This window comes from Sciurus vulgaris, assembly GCF_902686455.1.
Source record: "Sciurus vulgaris genome assembly, chromosome: 4".
NCBI lineage: Eukaryota > Metazoa > Chordata > Mammalia > Rodentia > Sciuridae > Sciurus > Sciurus vulgaris.
In genome coordinates, this window is record NC_136464.1 from 17,107,143 (window position 1) to 17,125,248 (window position 18,106).

At 49.0% G+C, this 18,106-nt stretch overlaps 1 protein-coding gene across 1 annotated transcript in view; it reads right to left on the reverse strand.

Annotated features, from left to right (window-relative positions):
• Positions 1-2,187: 2,187 nt before the first annotated feature.
• Positions 2,188-18,106, reverse strand: part of TCF7L2 (transcription factor 7 like 2) — a gene marked incomplete at its 5' end in the record, with an annotated part of 181,670 nt that continues 165,751 nt past the window's right edge. The window contains 8 exon segments of the mRNA XM_079137515.1: positions 2,188-4,114; positions 4,116-4,296; positions 9,699-9,771; positions 11,101-11,151; positions 11,732-11,780; positions 15,788-15,895; positions 16,229-16,388; positions 16,952-17,077. Coding sequence (XP_078993641.1) covers positions 3,884-4,114; positions 4,116-4,296; positions 9,699-9,771; positions 11,101-11,151; positions 11,732-11,780; positions 15,788-15,895; positions 16,229-16,388; positions 16,952-17,077 — 979 coding nt within the window. The 3' untranslated portion in view covers positions 2,188-3,883.

Sequence of the window (18,106 nt, forward strand, 5' to 3'; positions counted from 1 at the left end):
ATATTGAGCTTACATTCCAACATGGCTGAAAGGGCAAGGTGGTCACCAACACCCGGGAAGTTGTGAGAAAGAAAACCGGGGCACTACGGAAAGTTTCCATCCTTCTGCTTCTCACGACACACACGTCACGCTGGCCGACCGCACGCCTTCCTTTCTGCACCCACTGGGGGCCCGACATGGAACCAGGACCCTATACGGAGCAGCGAACATGAAAGCCACACTCCTATCGCTCTGGAGGGATCTCTAAAGGATTTTCACCCAGTAATATCAGAGGCTGCAGAGGAGGATGGAAGTTCCAGGCCAGCCTGGGCAACGGAGTGAGACCCTGTCTCAAAGTTTTTAAAAGAAGTTGAGGGGGAGGGCTGGGAATGTAGCTCAGTGGCAGAGGACACCTGGCTCAATCCCCAGTATAGCAAAAATTTATATAAAATATTGAGAGAGAGAGAAAGAAAAGAAAGGGTTTTCAACTGGGGTAACTGTCTGCCCTCCCACCCAGGGAACATATGGCAATATTTGGAGACATTTCTAGATTCCATGATTGTCAGGCGCAGGAGTGCCACTGGCACCCAGTGGGTAGAAGCCAGGGATGTTGACTGTCCTACGATGCACAGGTCCAAGTTGTCACAGCACCGGCTGATACGCCATGCCCTTGAGTGGCCTAAGTAGGCGGTGCCCATTGGTGCCATGGTCATGGTGAGCTAAAGTGAGGGAAGACAGGGCTGCAATAGGCATCAGCCGCCCTCATGGGGGGTGACAGGCAGGACTGTGAGAAGTCCTGAACGTGAGGGGGAATTGTCTAGGCAGGAGAGGACACATGCTTACGTCCCCAGGAGAGGGGAGAGTGAGTGGGCATGTGGAGCAGAGAAGCGGGTGGGGAAACACGGAAGCCTTCCCAAAGGACTGTCCATCACCTGGTGCGGGAGCCGAAGGGCAACTCTTCTATCAAAGGCAGCTCAACTTGGCATTAAGAACGTGGCTTTGAGTCAGGTCTCCATCTAAATCCCGACTCTACCACACACTAACCGTGTGGCCTTGGACAAAACACTTTTGACTTTCTAAATTCATTTTTAGAAAAGGCAGAGGGAGCAGGGAAGAATAATGTCTTCCTCAGGTGGCACTGTTAGGATTAAATGAGAAAATGCACATAGACGGCTTGGCACATGGCCACCAATAACACACAGTGCTCTTATTTGTGTTTTCAAAGGTCACTCTGGGGCCAGTGTGCAGAATAAAATGGGAAAGGACAACGAGAAACACTCCTCACTGGGAATACAAAACAAAGCAAAAACAAAATACCGAAATTTCACAGAACAAAAACTAGCTCGAGCAAGGCAGTTTCCAAGGAGCTTTAAAGTCCTCGATGTGACACCGTGGTAACCTTAAGTAACAATGGCAACACGAACAGCTTCCATGCCCATTGAAATCACAGTCCTTCGAAGGTGCAGACGTCCTAGATTCCCGGAACAACAGATCTGTCCATCCACCTCATTCACCTCGGGAAGATCTTTACTTGGCCCTCCACAGTGATGGTAACAAGCTGGCACCCTTGCCAGTGTACAGCCAAGGCACTTGGGTCCCACAAATATGGCACGACCGCTGCCTATCACTTAGATCCAGTTTTCTAACAATCCACTTGCTTGTTGATAGAGAAAGGATTTCAGGGCAACTGCTTATAGAAAGGTCTTGAAAAGAAGTCAGGCAACTTCTACATCCAAGGTCACCAGGCAGTAACCATGGTTTCCTAAGCCACTCTTGGTGAACCAGTCTCATTCACCAGAATTAAACCCTTTCCGCTAGACACTGTGAGGGACATAGGCACAAACAGGACATAGCAGAGTATTCACAGGCGAACAAGTGACATCCGCTCTTCATTGAACCACTTTCTGGTAGTGGCATGGTTGAATACGGGGAAAGATGCTCCAGTGACCCATATTTCCGTAGGTAATCTTCACTACAAATGACACTTGATACAAAGCAGGTACCCAGGCAAACCAGATGGGCATCTAGGATGGGGGAGGGGAGTCACCCCTTCGAAGAGTGCAAAACCACCTTTTGGTTATTCTGGTCACCACACAAAAACCCACAACGTGGTCTCAAATCCCAACCTGGGAATGTTATCTCCCGGTGAGGGCAGGTTCAATTGCCAAAGAGATAAAAATCCAAATCAACACAAACAAGGGACCAGCCTTGATCTGCACATACTAAGTTGCTTTTATTAATCCAGAACGGCATGCTACAGATACTGTACAGCATGAACATTTATTCATTACAAAAATGGCTTCCAAACCATTAAAAATGAACTCGGAATAAGAGCATAAAACGGAACAGTAACGTCACAACTGTTAGGAAACATTCAAAGTATTCACAAAAAATGTTATAGTTAGCATTTAATAACCAGAGAAAAATCGAGCAGTTTTACAATCGCTTCATGTCAACTACAATGGTACTGAATGAACAGCTTTCAGCTTTATACAGCATTTGCAACATCACATGCCTAGGTTTTTTTTTATTTTTAAAGTTCGCTACCTACTTGTATGTCGTGTGTATACATAAAAGCGCAGCTGGTTTTTCGTTTAAGAGTATCTAATATACAGAATTTTGGCCCTTAAGGGTTTATACCTCTTCATTTAAAATGCTTTCTGGACAATCTGCTACCAAACACATTTTGTTATAGGTGACATTAAAACTACATACAATCTACCTATGTAACATCACAGCAAAACATGGTGAACAAAAAGTACAGCATCAAAAAGAGGGAGAAAGCTAAAGTCACTGAGAATTTTGGCACATCAAGTTTTGCACACGGTCAGTCCATGTCCTAAGGGCACAGGGCATTTGACTAGGAGTTCAAAGGGGAAACGGGCCGTTCCCACTGTTGCTCAGACAGCTTCCCTAAGATTCCCTCACTAATGTTCAAGTCTTGTTTTACAGAATGGCTTTTAAAGCAACTTTTGTTAATGCTACTGATCCTTAATGCAACTATGAATGTCCATTTGGCGGCATCTGGGTTTCATACAGAAAAAAAAAAAAAAAAAAAGTCAAAAAGGGAAACAAAAAAATATATACACATTTTATATATAAACTTAAAAACCTTGTACAAATGAGTTGTTATATATAAGATGCTTATGCTAAGGGGAAAAAAACTTTATACAGTTTCAAGAAAAAGGAAAACATATTTAAAAAAGGGACGACGTACAGGTACGACAAGCATCTCTAAAGCAATAAATACTACTGGTCCAACAGCGTTGTGATTCCATAATTGTTGCGTAGCATCCCCGCCCCCCAAAAGAACAACACCATGGAACAAGGTATATTAACACATTTTAACCCTTTGTTTCTGTACATTTAAACATACAAGTAACATCACAATAAAAGTTGTTCACACAGGGAAAAAAAAAACAAAAAACAAACAAAACAAAAGTCACGGCACTGCATCCACCGTGCCCCTGTGGTTTAAAACCAGGTGTAAAATGATTGGTTCGCAAGCTCGTATTTAATACAAATATACAGAACCAACATCCCGTCTGGAGGGCTGCTTCAAAATTGCGTCTCTCTTTTTTTTTTCCTTTTTGTTTTTTTAATCAGTCTTTTAAAACTAAGCTATCCGACTACATAACAGTTATGTATATATATATATATTTTAAAACGCTACAAAGACTTTAAACAGCTGTTGATAAAAATTTTGGTAGAATCATGAGGTTCTTCTCTCATCTACATATTTAAAAGGAGAAATTGAAATAAGAATGGGTCAAATATTGACCAATGAACTCGATAAACATCAACTCATGTAGCCACGTGGCACAAAATCAAGAGTACAAACAAAAGCTTTCCCGGCGGGGGCGCAAACCAAGGGCCGAGGACACGGACAGCAGCGGGACACCGACTACTCTAACGACTTGGTGACGAGGGACAGCGGCTGCGGCTGCGGCCCGGCCAGCGCGCCGAGGGAATGTAAGGAAGACGTCGACGGCTGCGCCAGCGGGGCGGGGGCGGGCTGCAGGGCGGCCGGCAGGTCCAGCGCCCCGTTGGGGCAGAGGGCGGAGGCCTTGCCGTGGGCGGCCTCAGCCAGCAGGAGCGCGGGCGGCGGGGGCATCATGGCCAGGTGGGCCAGGGGGGTCGGGCTTCAGGGACAGCGAGAGCGGCTGGGTCTGCTCAGTCTGTGCCTTGGCGTCGGGGGGAGGGGAGCCCAGCGGGTGCGGGGACGGGGGCGGCGAGTCTAGTAAGCTTCCATCTGAAGAGGGTGGGCTGAGGCAGCTGCCTCCACCTTGTATGTAGCGAACGCACTTTTTTTTTCTCCTAGAAACAGGGGAGAGAGTCATCTGTGAATAGCGGGCAGGGATGCCAGGGGACAGTCAAGCTAAAGCTCGGGGCCAGGGCAGGTGGCACTGCCGGGCGCCTGGCTCCCTTGACCCTGCCCTAGGTCCGCTCCGCACGCGAGGTGCCAGGAGGGCGCCCTACCTGCTGGCCCGCCCGCGGCCCACCCCTGCCCAGCTAGTGAGCAGACTGACGGGCGTCACCTGCGGACGGTGGCACCCATTGGCCAAAGTGGCTTTGTCCAAACGGAGATGAACAGAAACGCTCACTTCTCCTTGGGCTTGCACGTTCCTTCACTTTCCCGCCACATTTCCTTGCCCCCCCTCCCCAAATCCCACCACTGCCACCCCAGCCCCCAATGGTGTGTGTGTGTGTGTGTGTGTGTGTGTGTGTGTGTGTGCATGAGTCTAAAAGAGAAAGACAGAGCTCCTTCCCCAGCCGCCTCTTTCAATGAGACTCAAAATGCTGACTGTTGAGCCCACAGAGCTGAAGGCAGCCCTAGCAAGAAGCTTAAAGGTTTAACACACCACCACCGTAAGGCTGCCGGCGCCCAGAGAGCTTTCGGGCTTGTCTGTTAAGAACCACACCAAATCAAGAGAGGTCAGAATCAGGTGAGAGGGGAGGGGGAACAAAAATAAAACAAAATAAACTAAAAAAAAAAAAAAAAAAAAAAAAACAAAACAAAAAATCGAAAGAAAAAAAAAAAAAAACACCAAAAAAAGGTAGAAGAGGATAAACAAAGGTGGGGGAGGGGCAAGAATAAGAAAAACAGAAAATGATCCAAAGGAACAAGAATAACTGGTTGTATGGCCTGCAGGTTGTGGATTAAATTAAGATTCAAACTTGATTTTTTTTTTAAATTTTTCATTTTATCTTTTTTTTTTTTTTTTTTGGAAGATTTGGGGCTTCCCCTCCCCCACCCCCTGGTGAGAAGGTTGGAAGGAGAGACAGTGAGGATGGGATGGAGAGCTGTCATGCCCTTGACAAAATGCTAAGGCCAGGAAGTGGAGGGCGCAGCACAAGCCAGTCACAGAGGAGTGACCACAAAGAAGAAGTGCCAGGGAATCGCAGCATGGACCTTCCTGGGTTGGGGTCGTCATGTCTGAACCAGAAAGACTCACTCTACTCTGCACCAAAACCGGAACCTCCCCTCTCCGCTACCCATGTATGTAAGGAATAGGAATGTGAATTTCAGAGCCTTTCTTGCTTATCATCAAAGGATGAAGTCAGGGAAAAATCAACTCAAGAGATTGGGCATGTGACTTCAAAGCCTCTCCCACCCTTAATCCCAGTCTGATGGGATCACACTTGGTAGGAAAGGTGATCCTGGGATCAACCCACTAATGCTATAAAAATAATGCAGATAACAGAAATGTGCTCACCCAAAGACCCTTAAATATGCAGTCAGAACCAAGGCCGCAACACTCCATCTAAAAACAAGTGTGTGAGCACTGGCCACTGCAGCACGGCCAAGACGCTGCCTGCATAAAGGCAACCACTGCTGGACAGTGTCACTGGCCTTTGAGAGATAGGGGTGTACTGAGCTCCCCCTCTGCTCTGAGCCCCACACCTGTCAGTGCATGGGCTGTGGACTCTGCAAGATGGCAGGGAAGGGAAGGAGAGGAGGGTAGAAGGAAGCATGCTCGGTCCTGCTGGCCTCCTAGAGGCCGAGACCCATTGGGGCTTGTGGCCTCAGGTTTGTCTGTCCCCTCTGGGTTGGAAGGAACTCTGGGGGAGCAGGGGCAGCCCCCCCTCACGGTATGGTGAAGTTCCTTTTGCTCCCTGGGACAGATTGGCACAGACTACAGGGTTCTGCGCCCATCCCAGGAACTATAATAAATAAGTAAATAATCAAGCCTTTCCATTTTAAACCATCTAAGCCTGCAGATCAAAACATGCTCAAAAACTAAGATGTCCATGCATTTTTAAAATGGAGGAAGGAAAAGAGGGGGTAGGGGGAGGCATATGCAAAACTGAGAAAGCAATGGGTAGGTAAATGAGAGCGGAAAGGACAGGCGAAGGAAAGGGGGGGTGACCAGAAGACAGGGTGGCATCAAGCAGCATTCCAGGCGCTCAGGGCAGAGTGAAGAGACTTGGTGAAGAGCAACTTGGTGGGCTCAAAACAGAGTCGGGTGAGAATGTTCTCGAGTGCCGAGTGAACTCAGGAGCCCTGTGTGGCGAGCTAGGAGCCCTGACTGGCAGAGTCTCTCAGGGCCTTCCTCACCTCCCCCGCCCCCCTTATGACATGAAGCTTCCAGATCACGGGGATGCATGGGCACTGTGAACATGGGACACAAGGACGATGGTGACGGAGCGATGCTCCCCAACAGGGCTGAGGGAAAGGCAGCTGGACACACACACGCGTCAGGAAATGCCTCGGTTGGCAACTGCTTTTCTCTGTCCCCCCACCACCCACTTTTTCTTAAAAGCACATTTGGTCCTATTGATTTTCACATTAAGCCACATGTGGTCATGGCAAAGTTAAGAGAAAGAGTTTGGGGGGGAAGGGACAGGTTACTTTACAGGTTACATGAAACCCAAGCTCTACCCACCCGTCTAGGCATCTGCAGCCACAGCTAGCTTCTTCCATATTTATTCTGAAAGGAAACTAAGGACTCTTTCTGATCCTGTTTTGGAATAATATCCTCAAAAATGATAGAAATGAATTTGCTAATACATTTAAGGTATGAACAGATGTCCCTAAGAAAAATAGCTGTTGGAAATGTTCTAAGGGGGCTGAGGCAGGAAGAAAATCTGGGGAGAGGGCCTGCTGAGCTGCTCCTCAGACCATGGCCTCTCAGCATCTGCAGCCACACCAACAGCCCCTAAAACTGCACATGGAAACCACGCTGGTAAAACGTGAGGCAGCTACAAAGGTTGGAGCTACAAAGGCTGGCGGATTTTTTTTTTTTGGTAAAAAAAATATCAAGAAAATTCCGGTCTCTGAGGAAATACTCCACCCTGGCTTTCAGCAAGCGTGGGCTGGGTGAGGAAGGGATGCCTGTCCAGGTCAATGTTAGTAGCAACTTCTAGAAGGAAATAAAAAAAAGCCAAATCTAATATGCTGCAGCTGCTTCTGAAACAAAAACAAAAACAAACAAAAGGGGGGGGGATTTATAAACCGCTCCCCATGAACAGAATAAACCAACTGGGAACCCGAACCACTGTCACTGTGAGGCACACTCGTAGGTGGCAGTGAGACATATCTACTGCTCAGGAGGAAGGCTCCCACCAGCCAGTGATTTGCCACGGCACAGTGTCGCAGGAACGTTTCCTGGCCAAGGATCTCCCAGCTTGGCTGGTATAGAGTGTGGACAGATGCACTGGCCTGTCTTCCCTGGCTCATCCTGATTACATACCTACAACCTCAACTTCATCACAGAACTCCTTTCTGTGCTCCAGAGAAGACTCCAGGGATGTGCTGCAAGGACACTCTTGAGAGCTGCCGGCTCTGAGAACCAGGGACTTCCTCTCCCACTGGGGGACCATCTAAGGTCCCAAGTCCCTCACTCAGGACACCTGCCTCATTCCTGCCTTGGGCCCTTTCTCCCCAATCATCTGTTGGGTCAGCTAGAGGAGCACTTCACCCATCTCAGTACTGGCTTCAGAGAAGGGGGTCAGAGACACAGCAGACTCGTGGGCATGCACGTGATGGGATGGACATCTGTTCTAACGTCTAGACACAGAGCACATGGCAAAGGCATGGAGGAGAGGGACACGTGACAAGGAGGCACTACAAACAGGGACACGTGTTGGGGTGTCGAGATACCTACCATCATAATATTCCAAATTCAAAGACTGCTTGTATCAGAACAAAGAAACAACAAATTTAACCAAAGGTGGTCATTAAAGGAAAGGAAATGAGACAGGAACTAGTTGGTAGCCCTCCACCAACAAGGAAGTACCTACAGCTTCCCTGAGAAGAGTGGGGCGGGAACCTGCCGGAGGAACACGGGGTGTGGTTTGGACTCTTCCGGGCTGCTCTGTTAGGAACCACTGCTACGTCGTGCACACCTGTGCATGCATTTTTAAGTCTGTGGCTCTGGGACGCTGCAGCATGGGGCTGCAGGCCTTGCTGCCCACAGTCCCTTAGCTGGTGCATGCCGGTCAATGCCACGCTTCTTTTTTAGCACTGTAAAACAATGTCAGCTACACAAGCTCCTCTGTATAGAAATACGTAGTTTTAAAACACAAAACAACCAGGGGTGTTGAGGGGGAGCAGAAAAAAATAAGCCTGCCCCAGAGCACTCCTCAGAGTGCCCAGGCTCCCGAGTGCACAGGGATGCTCTGGCTGCCAAGTGTAACTGGTCCAAACTTGAGAACTGCTGGCTCTCTACACTCAGGACACAGGCCACCAAGGCACTCATTGGGCCAGGCCGGGCCAGGCCAGGACGCTGGATGGCCAAGGAAAAGCACTGGTGTCCAGCCGTGTTTGTTAAGGCCATGGCCTAGTCCTGCCACCAGGGATACTTTATTTGGAAGAGCAGGGGAGAAAGAGAGGAGGAGAAAGTGGAGAGAGGAAACAGCAAGAAATTAGCCAGGAAATTTTGAAGAATGAGGATCATTAGTCATTGATGCCAGTGGGGAAAGGAGATGGGAAAGAGGTCAAAATAAATTGTCACACTAAGGTACCAGAAGAACAGAGTGATGTGATTTTCCCAAAGGCCTCGCAGTGGTAATATACCTGCATGGTTTGCACCATAAAGTCTGTCGGTCAAGCCCGAACAGTGCCCGACACTTCTTTGGAGTATTTGCATCTGTTAGCATAAGGTAAACACAAAAAATACAACACAATGGTGGGTCGTGCTCAGTCGGATGTGAGATCTCAGCTACAGCTTACTGTCTTCTACAGCACCTTGGCTCTATTGGGTAATCGTCCCTCACCAAGGGCATGAAAGGAAAGGACTTCTATGAGTCAAATGAAAAAAAAAAAAAAAAAAAGAAAAAAAAAAAGGGCAAATAAAACACACACACACACAAAACAACAACCAGAAACCAAAAAACAACGATAAAATAAATAAATAAAAATAGAGAGAAAAGAGGAGGGGAGAAGGTGACGTCATTGGCTTCTACCTAGGCCAGGATGAGGATCCTGGGCTGTCACAAGGGGGTTGGCAGGCAACATTCCCTGGGAGAGGGCGCGCTGGGGTCTGCGGTCGCTGACCCGAGGAGGCACACGTGATGCTGTTTTACAGTGGCATTTTGGCTAGCAGCAGCGGGAGAACAAGCACATCCCTCATCGAGCCCACACATTTGGCATGTCCCACTCCCTCGTGTCTCCTATGATCCACACACAGAGCTATGAAGCAACAGGCCAGAGAAGGGGGAAGAATGGAAGAGACCAGCTGCAAACCAGCACAGCGAATCTGGGAGACTATACACACCTGCAAGGGCCGCACCAGTTATTCTGTTGATCAAGGCCAAAGCGCGCTCGGCATTTCTTAGGAGCGCTCAGGTCTGAATGAGTTCAAGAAAGGAGCGAGCAGAGGAGGAGGACGTGGGAGAAAGGGAGAGAGGGAGAGAGAGAGAGAGAGAGAGAGAGAGAGAGAGAGAGAGAGAGAGAGAGATTGGGAGGGAGGGAGGGAAGGGAAGGGAGGGGAGAGAGAGACACAAATAAGAAAAAAATAAAAATAAAAAAGGGAATAAATCAATGACCTGGTTACTAATGGCAAAATATTGACTTTTGTTTTTTAACTTTCTTTACTTTAAAAAAAAAAAAAAAAAAAAAAATAGGTAAAAATCACATTCTTATTCAACTTTGAAATTAGCTGTTGCAAATAAAGCTGCAGTATCCCTTCTTTAAGGACTGTGTCTCAGATTCAGTTTGAGCTGCCAAAGGGAAGTTAGGCACTGGAGAACTCACTCATTCAATTATTTTTCCCTCTTTTTAAGTTCTGCTTTCCCTTTTTTCCTCTCAATTTTCTTTTTCTTTCTTTTTTTTTTTTTTTTTCCAGAAGAAAATAAAGCGAAGGAGGGAATTAAGTTGTAACATGCTTTTTTCTTCTCAGAGTATAACAGTTTAAAAAAAAAAAAAAAAAAAAAAAAAACTACAAATAAAAAAAAAAAAAGAACAGAACGAAACAAAACAGAAAGAAATAAAGAAAGAAAAGGGTCGTGGTCTTGGGATATTGCAGCTTTTGGAATGTCCGTCTTTTCTTTTTTATCTCTTTTCGTTAATATTGAGAGAGGAACAGAATGAGGTCAACAGGCTGTGTGGACGAGCCGTTAAGGGTTAGTTAGAAGCTCACAGCAGCATTGAAGCAGGCATGGTCAGTAAAACGCTAGTGGATTTGCAAATTATAAGCAGAAAAGCAAAAGGGAGGGAAAAAAACTAAAATAAAAAAAAGCAAAGGAAAAAAATAATCATACTGCGGATGCATGCTTGTGGGAGAAAACTTAGTGGGTGCCATGGAAAAAAATGCCATTAGATTAAGGAGGTTTATTACTGAATTCCTTCCATTTTTTTTTTTCTCTTTACCAGTCTCTTTTAAAGAAATACTGCATATTCAATTTGCACAGTTAGTTCAGCTCTAAATCATTGTCATTGCTGCTTAAACAACTGTTATGGGAAAAATAAATAAACAAAACAGAAGTTAAATTAAATTCAAAAAACAACAAAAGCAACTGGAAAAAAAAAAATCTACCGAAACATACGAAACCGTGTAGATGGTCATTTTAAAGGATGTTCAAATGTCATACGTGTTTAATGTTAATAAAACTATAACGGCAAGAAAAATTAAAAAACAGTTTATCAACTATTTTAATGACTCAAAATGACATTAGCACCTGTAATCGGAGGAAGTGAAAGGCAAGGATTTAGGAAACATTCGCTGTGTTCTGAAAAAAAAGAACAAATTATACAAAGCCTTCAAGAGTTTTGTTTGTTTGTTTGTAAAAGCCTGGTCTTCTCCCAGGGACCTCTGAGATTGCCTATGCAGTATTTCTAATTCCTCTAGAGAATGACAAACCTCCTTAATTTAAAATGGGTGCAATTTACCACTGTAAAGGCATGCATCAGAACATTCAGGAACAGCCCAGTTAATACCCGACACTCACACCCCTCCTGCTCCCTGGCCCCTCCTCAGCCCTCCTCAGACACATACAAAATAAGCAGACTGCCTAAATCCCCGCAGAGGCATGCCTGCCGCTCACTCTCCAGTTACAGGCTTTGCAGTTATTTAAAAACACATTCCACTAGAATTACAATGTGCTTTTTCATGCAACAATGGATGTTACTAGCTTTAAAAGGGCAGTCATGAAGCAATTAATTAAAAAGCATAAATAAAAAGGCTGCCTAAGATGCACCCCCCCATGTCCTGGCCTTGAATTTCTCCTGCCTCCCCCAGATGGAAGCCTAACATAAGAGTGGCCCTCCAGCTACTGCACTTCCTCCTCCATCCTGAGGATCACAACTCACCATTGGTCTCGCCTGGCTGCTTGTCCCTTTTCCTCTTCTTCTTCTTCCCCTAGATGAACAGAGGAAACACAGAGAGTCAGCTCAAGAAAGACGGGAGGAGGGTACCTGGGCTCCCCTGGGCGAAGGCAGAGGCGGGCACCCTCTTGCCATCTCCACTCTCACCTGCCCCTGGAGTCTGTCCAACCTCCCACCCCTCTCACCCAGATCCCTTGAGCTTGGGCCCCATCCAGAGGGATGCGCGCTTCTTGAGAGCAAAACGCCTCTCTGCTCAGGTACCTCGCTCATCCTCCCCTCGACCCAGGGCACCTGATTACACAGTAGGGAGGACGAGAACAGGATGCGGGGCATTCAGAAAGGGGTGAAGTGCCAAGTGGGAAGGGCTCTGAGAGCCCCCCTTGGGAGGGTCAGATGTCCTCTGTGACGGGTAGGGGAGAGAGCTGCCCTCCCCTCTTCTGGATCCAAAAGGACAGCCAGAGTGGGCACTTCCTGGGCACGGGTTTTAAGAGACTGGGTGGTGGATGGGACACAACCCGGGGTTACCTTCTGGGTGGACATCCACAAGAGAAAGCAAATTCCCCTCTTAGCCTGTCTTATATCACCAGGTGGTGTTGCAAGAAACCCGACCTAAGTTAATATATGGGTAGGTCTGAGCGCGTCTGATTCCCCTCCCTCCTGAGCCCGGGCGCTCAGGTCCAGCCGACCTCAGAGGTGATCAGAACACTTGCCTCGGCCTACAGCTGGCTCAAATGGGCTGGCACAAGCCTACCATAGTAATAAAGTGTTGACTATCATGTCATTTACTGAAACTGGAAGACAGAATGGTTGTACAGATACGTCTTCACATGACAAGCAGCTGGAAAATCCTACATGGAGCCCTGGTAGGGGCGGGACCACCTGGTGAGGAGAATGGCGGACGCTCCTGACCGAGCTGGCACCCAGCGCGCACTGCCTCGGGCTGGGTGTGATCTAAGAGCGCCACGCGCATTGAGTGCTCTACGCCTCCTGACAACCTACACACCAGCTATTACCGCCACTCCAGCAAGACCCGGGCCCAGGACGGGGACTCAGGAGGTCTCGGCACCCCGGCCTCAACCCCAGGGCTCTGCTGCCCACTATGTAGTGATGCCGGCCCAGCACAGAAGCCCTCGGAAGTAGATTAGGGGTGATGAACTGCATGGAGTCATCCACGTCCTCCAGCCTGGGCCTGCCTGGGATCCTGGCAGGGTGCTAGTGGGCCGAACCCCTCACCTGGGTCTGAGGCTCACTCCTGCTCCCCGCACAGCACTAACCCTGCCTGGCGGGAAGGACACTGCAGTGGCCTACACTCCTGGGTGCTGCAGAACACCTTCAACTCTCACGGTATGGGGATGAAGTCGAAGAGAAAAGAACAATGATGGACAGGAACCCAGACTGTGTGAGGCCCCGCAGGGCCCTCCAGGAGACATGCTGTGGGGCTCTGCTCCATCTGAGAGCTGAGAGAGAAGGTAGCTTGGTTTTCCTGGGGCATGGGGCCTGTGTCCCTGGAGAAATGTGTTTTGGCTTCTGATCAGCACTTCGCTTAAGCATGTTCTATTCCTTGGTGTATAATGTCAAAGAGGCAGGAAGAAACCCACGTTCTGATATGACGCGGGGGTGAGGCATTACTATGGTACCCTAGACCAAGTCTGACCATCCAAATGTGACTTTGTTTTCCTAAAGTAGCATTAAAAAGTTCTGTCACCCCTTGGCTCACATCAAGGCTGTGGAAGGGGCAAGTTCAAAAGCATTTCCCAGAAGAACCACTGGGACAAGAACCACAATAACAAGAGTAATTTGCAAAAACTCCTGAGTCCAAGGGAGCTAAGGAAGAAAAGTTCCCACCACAACCCAAAACTCCATGCAACCCATGATTCCACACTTTGTGCTCCTTGACTGTTCCCCAGGTGTGGAAGAAGACTGAGTGTGTGCCCATGCTCCTCACATCAGGGACCTGACACACTCCTAAGAAAACACACAGTCCTAAATCCAGACCTCCCCCAAACCTCAAGTCCCCCAGGAATTGCCTATCACACCAAGCCACCTTCTGAGTGAGCAAAAGTCACATCAAGTGCCTCTGGAACCTTCTGAAGCCTAGAAAGAACATCACAGAAAGCCTCGGGGAACACTCTAAGCGATTCCCAGGCAAGTCCAACACACCGTTCTTTTGAAGATATCAAAACACTGAGCTTGTCCCTTTGTGGAGAGTTCACCCTGCACAACTCCAGGGGGCACCACTGCCGCAGACCCTGATATAAACAGCACAAGCTAGAACTACACAGTGTCTGGCCTGCACAGCTGTATAGGAAGCCCTACTGGGGTGACCCCAAAGGTCCACTGGAGCTATGACATCTACAGAGAAGCTGGATTCCACTGTGTGGTACCCACTGGAGATCCCTCAGAGAACTGGGTGTACAGCAAGCAGACCTGGAGATGACTCAGGAGAGCAGCTGTCCTGAAACCGTGCGGCGGCGGGCTGTGGAAGCTGCCTGCTGCTGCCTGCTCCACCTCAGGCTCAGGCAGGGTGAGCAGCAAGCCTGTGGGAAGCCATCACTTTCTCACACTCTTCCTTTCAGCTCCAGAAAAAAGGCATCCGCTTGGCACGCATGCTGAGGACGCAGCAAAGGTCCCAAGCAGCTACACTCTGTCCACCCGTGGGTGACAAGGGCTCTCGGCAGAGCAGCCATGCCATCGGACAGTACTACTACTCCTTCCTGTTTCAGGCCCAAGGAGGAATGCAGACTGATGCTGCCAGTCATGGCTGGTGGGACACAGGGGAGACAGGCAGGAGCGGGGCAGTTAAGCCCAGTGGTTTCCCTTCCCCTGGGTCTACACAGTAAGTAGATGAGCAAGCACACGCTTAAAGGTATGAAAATAAAGAAGGTGGAAACCTGAGGTAAGTGGCCAGGACAAGCAGGAAGCCACCTGCCACGTAGTAACGCACGTGTTCACGGTTTCCTGGTGGATGCCAGGTTCTCAGACAGCAAAACCGTCTGACCTGACCCTGGATCCCCACGATGCCGAGTGTGCAGTAAGGCTACAATCAGCGATACACAGAGAGCTTCCTGACCACGGATGATGCCCAGCAGAGAGCACAGGCTGGTGACATGGCTCTCCAGGGTCCACAACACCCATGAGACGGGAGGGAAGGGCTGCCACCAAGATGGCGTGGTTTCCCCTCAGAGTGGACAGCAAATCACTATGGAAGGAAATGCCATGTAATAGACTATCATGCAAAGAAAGAGGTGTCTGGTGCATACAGGGGGAGAAGGAGCCCAGCCCACAGGCCACGGGGGAAGATGTAGGGGTGGAGACGGTGAGAACTGACAGTCTCCAGAGGACCGCAGGCCTATGGGAGAGGAGTGGGGGCTGCTGACGCAATCAGCAAGTAATCCTCCAACCAGGGCGTTTCCTAAAACCCCAGAAAGGAAATGAGGCAAATCCCGCAGCCACCAGGGTCCAGGAACACACACATCACACAACACACACGATGTCTTCCATCCTGCCAAGGGCGACCTCCACTAGCTACTTTAGGGACATTCCGGTCATTTCAGGGATATGCCCTCTCTGGAGAAGGCAGGCTTCCCCCTTCTAGTACCCCATGGTGTAAGGCCACTGCTTTGATTTCCTTCAGGCCGCAAGTCCTGTGAGGACACAGGCTCTCTCCCTGACCCCACCCATGGTCTGCTCTACAAAGTCACAACACGGATGGCCGCTGAGCGATCTCATCCAAGGCACCCTCTGAGTGCATCCTAGAGGCTGCTCTCCTGACAGTGTGCACAGCCCCCAGTGAGCTCAGGGATCCTGGGCTGGGTAACAGACTCCCACTTCCTCCTCCTTTCTGGAGGAGGACAGCATGCTGCCACAGCCAGACTAGAAGCGAAGACACACACCTCCAAGGGATCAGGCCAGATGGAAAGGTCACAGAAGTGGGCAGGATGAAGGGTCCTACAGTCAGATTCAAGCTGGTAGTGACCAACCTCTGCCCACTGGACGTAACGCGTCTCTAGGGAATGTGTCCTGCGGCAATGATCCACTTACATAGTTATCCCGCGCGGACCAGCCAGGGTACAGCTGCATGTGAAGCTGTCGCTCCTTCCGGGCCAGCTCGTAGTACTTGGCTTGCTCTTCTCTGGACAGTGCATGCCACTGGAGGGGACACAGGGTGGCACAGAGAAAGACATGCAAAAACAACATCATCAACCAGACCACAGTCGATGAATGACTGACGCTTCCTTGGGAGCGAGCAAGTCCAGAGATGGCCTCAGGGACAGACGGAGAGTTGGTTGGTCCTGGTGCTCACAGGCCTGCTTAAGCAGACCTATGTCCAACTATCATGTCTGCCCTCTGGGGTGGGGAAGACTATGCTCACGGCTGCCTGAGTGCTGGGGACTGACTTGGTGGAGTCCCCCCCGAAGGCTTCAGAAGGGAGCTGGGGACAGGAGCCACTCCTCCCCTCGTCCCCGGGTCAGGGCCGCCTACCCTGCGCCCGAGGATCTGGTTGATGGCCGCGCTCTCCTTCAACGTGCACTCGGCCACGACCTTTGCTCTCATTTCCTTCATATACAACATGAATGCATTGAGGGGCTTCTTTATGTGGGGCTTCTTCTTTTCCTCCTCTTTTTTGGAGTCCTGGTGCTTTCTGGATACAGACAGAACGGACACACAGCCCAGTGAACCATCACACGGTCCGACTTCCTCCAGAGCGAGCCGCTGTCCCGGCCGCCTCACGCCCCAGCCTTGCCGTGTTGAACAGAAACATGCTTCCACTTTCGGGCTCCTCCACCCCAGAAAATGGAACAAAAATAGCCGGGGAGGGGCGTGGGCAAGCGACAGACTCTGTAATCACTTCAAGTTTCACAAACAGACAACTTTCCCCAGGCGAGGGAAGCAGGCCGCGGCAGCTGCGAATGGTCCCTTCTGGGGTGAGAAGACAGGGAAGTGGCCACAGATCCCAGGCCATCCAAACACACTCACAAAAGAGCTCTGTCCTAACCCACAGGGGTACGACCGGGGAAGCCCACCACGGTGTGTTTTCTCCTCCGTCACAGGGGAGCCCAGAGCCCACAGGGCCGGGTGGCGTGGGCACTGCAGCCCAAGCAGACGAAGCCAACACAGGGGCGCAGCCACCACCACAGGCCGCAGCACAGCCACAGACTCGCTGGACGCTGTGGCCACAGAGGAGTGATGGCGAGGGACACTTACGAGCTGTGGAGAGAGCCGACGTCACTCTGGGAGGATTCCTGTTTGACGGTTGGCGTGACTATGGCCGGATGGGGTATGCCGGTGGTGTGCAGAGTGTGATGTGGTGGGACCATGTGGGGAGGGAACCTGGAAGACAGGAAGCTGTGTAAATCGTCAGAATCAAAATGGATGAATGAGGAGGGATGTGTACACACAATTAAAAAAAAGGAAAAAACAGCACGTAACAGGCACATGAAAGGCACCCACGGCATATGAAACCTGTCAGCACTAATTAGTGATAAATTAAACATAATGATTCTCATAATGTCATTAAAGCCAGTCTTCCCCTTCATTATTGCTACTGACATGAGACATTACGATTTTTAACATCTTTAGCAAAAGACAAATTCAACTGATGTACTTGGGTGGAAAGGCGGGCGTGGGCTACCTGCCGGAAATGGCATGTCCACTTTTTTTGAGACATTGTTAGTGGCATCTAAGAAGACAGTTTCCTAAGTCCTAATCTGCTCTAGAATGAAAGGTGAACTCTTTTGTTGTATATTGACAGCTAAATAAAATATTAACGTGGTTGAAATATACATACATTTCTGACAATGCTATGCAGGCCTCATTAGGCCTCATTCTGTTGATGGAGTGCAATAAAATTTTTATTTTTCTTTCGTTGCTATGTCCCTCATTTGACAGGAATGGGAAAGAGTGAGGAAGAAAGATAGGGAAAAAATTCAAATGTTTTCTATTTGGGTCTCATAAGTCATGGACACTTTAAATAAGTCCGTATCATTTCATAGAAAGGTACCCCCCACACACCCCACACACACACACATATGTAGTTTTAAGTACTGACTGTCCTTTCTCAAAGTCCTAAGTCATTTTTAGGTACTATGTTGTCTGTATGTCATGAAAAAAGCCTCTTGAGCAACAATCAAAATTCTAACTAAAGATCAAGTCTGCGCTTTCTTCTCTCATACTATTCAATTCTGAATTTTAGTCCCTGAATTACCACTTCCCAACCAAGCAATTGAGCCAGGACACACAAAGTGAATGTCAAAGCACTCATGGCCCATCTGCAAAGTGACAACTGGGCAGGACGAGTAGATTCTGAGCCCTGCCTCCCGGTTCAGAGCAGCGCACGATGCATACGTGGAGGGTGTAGGA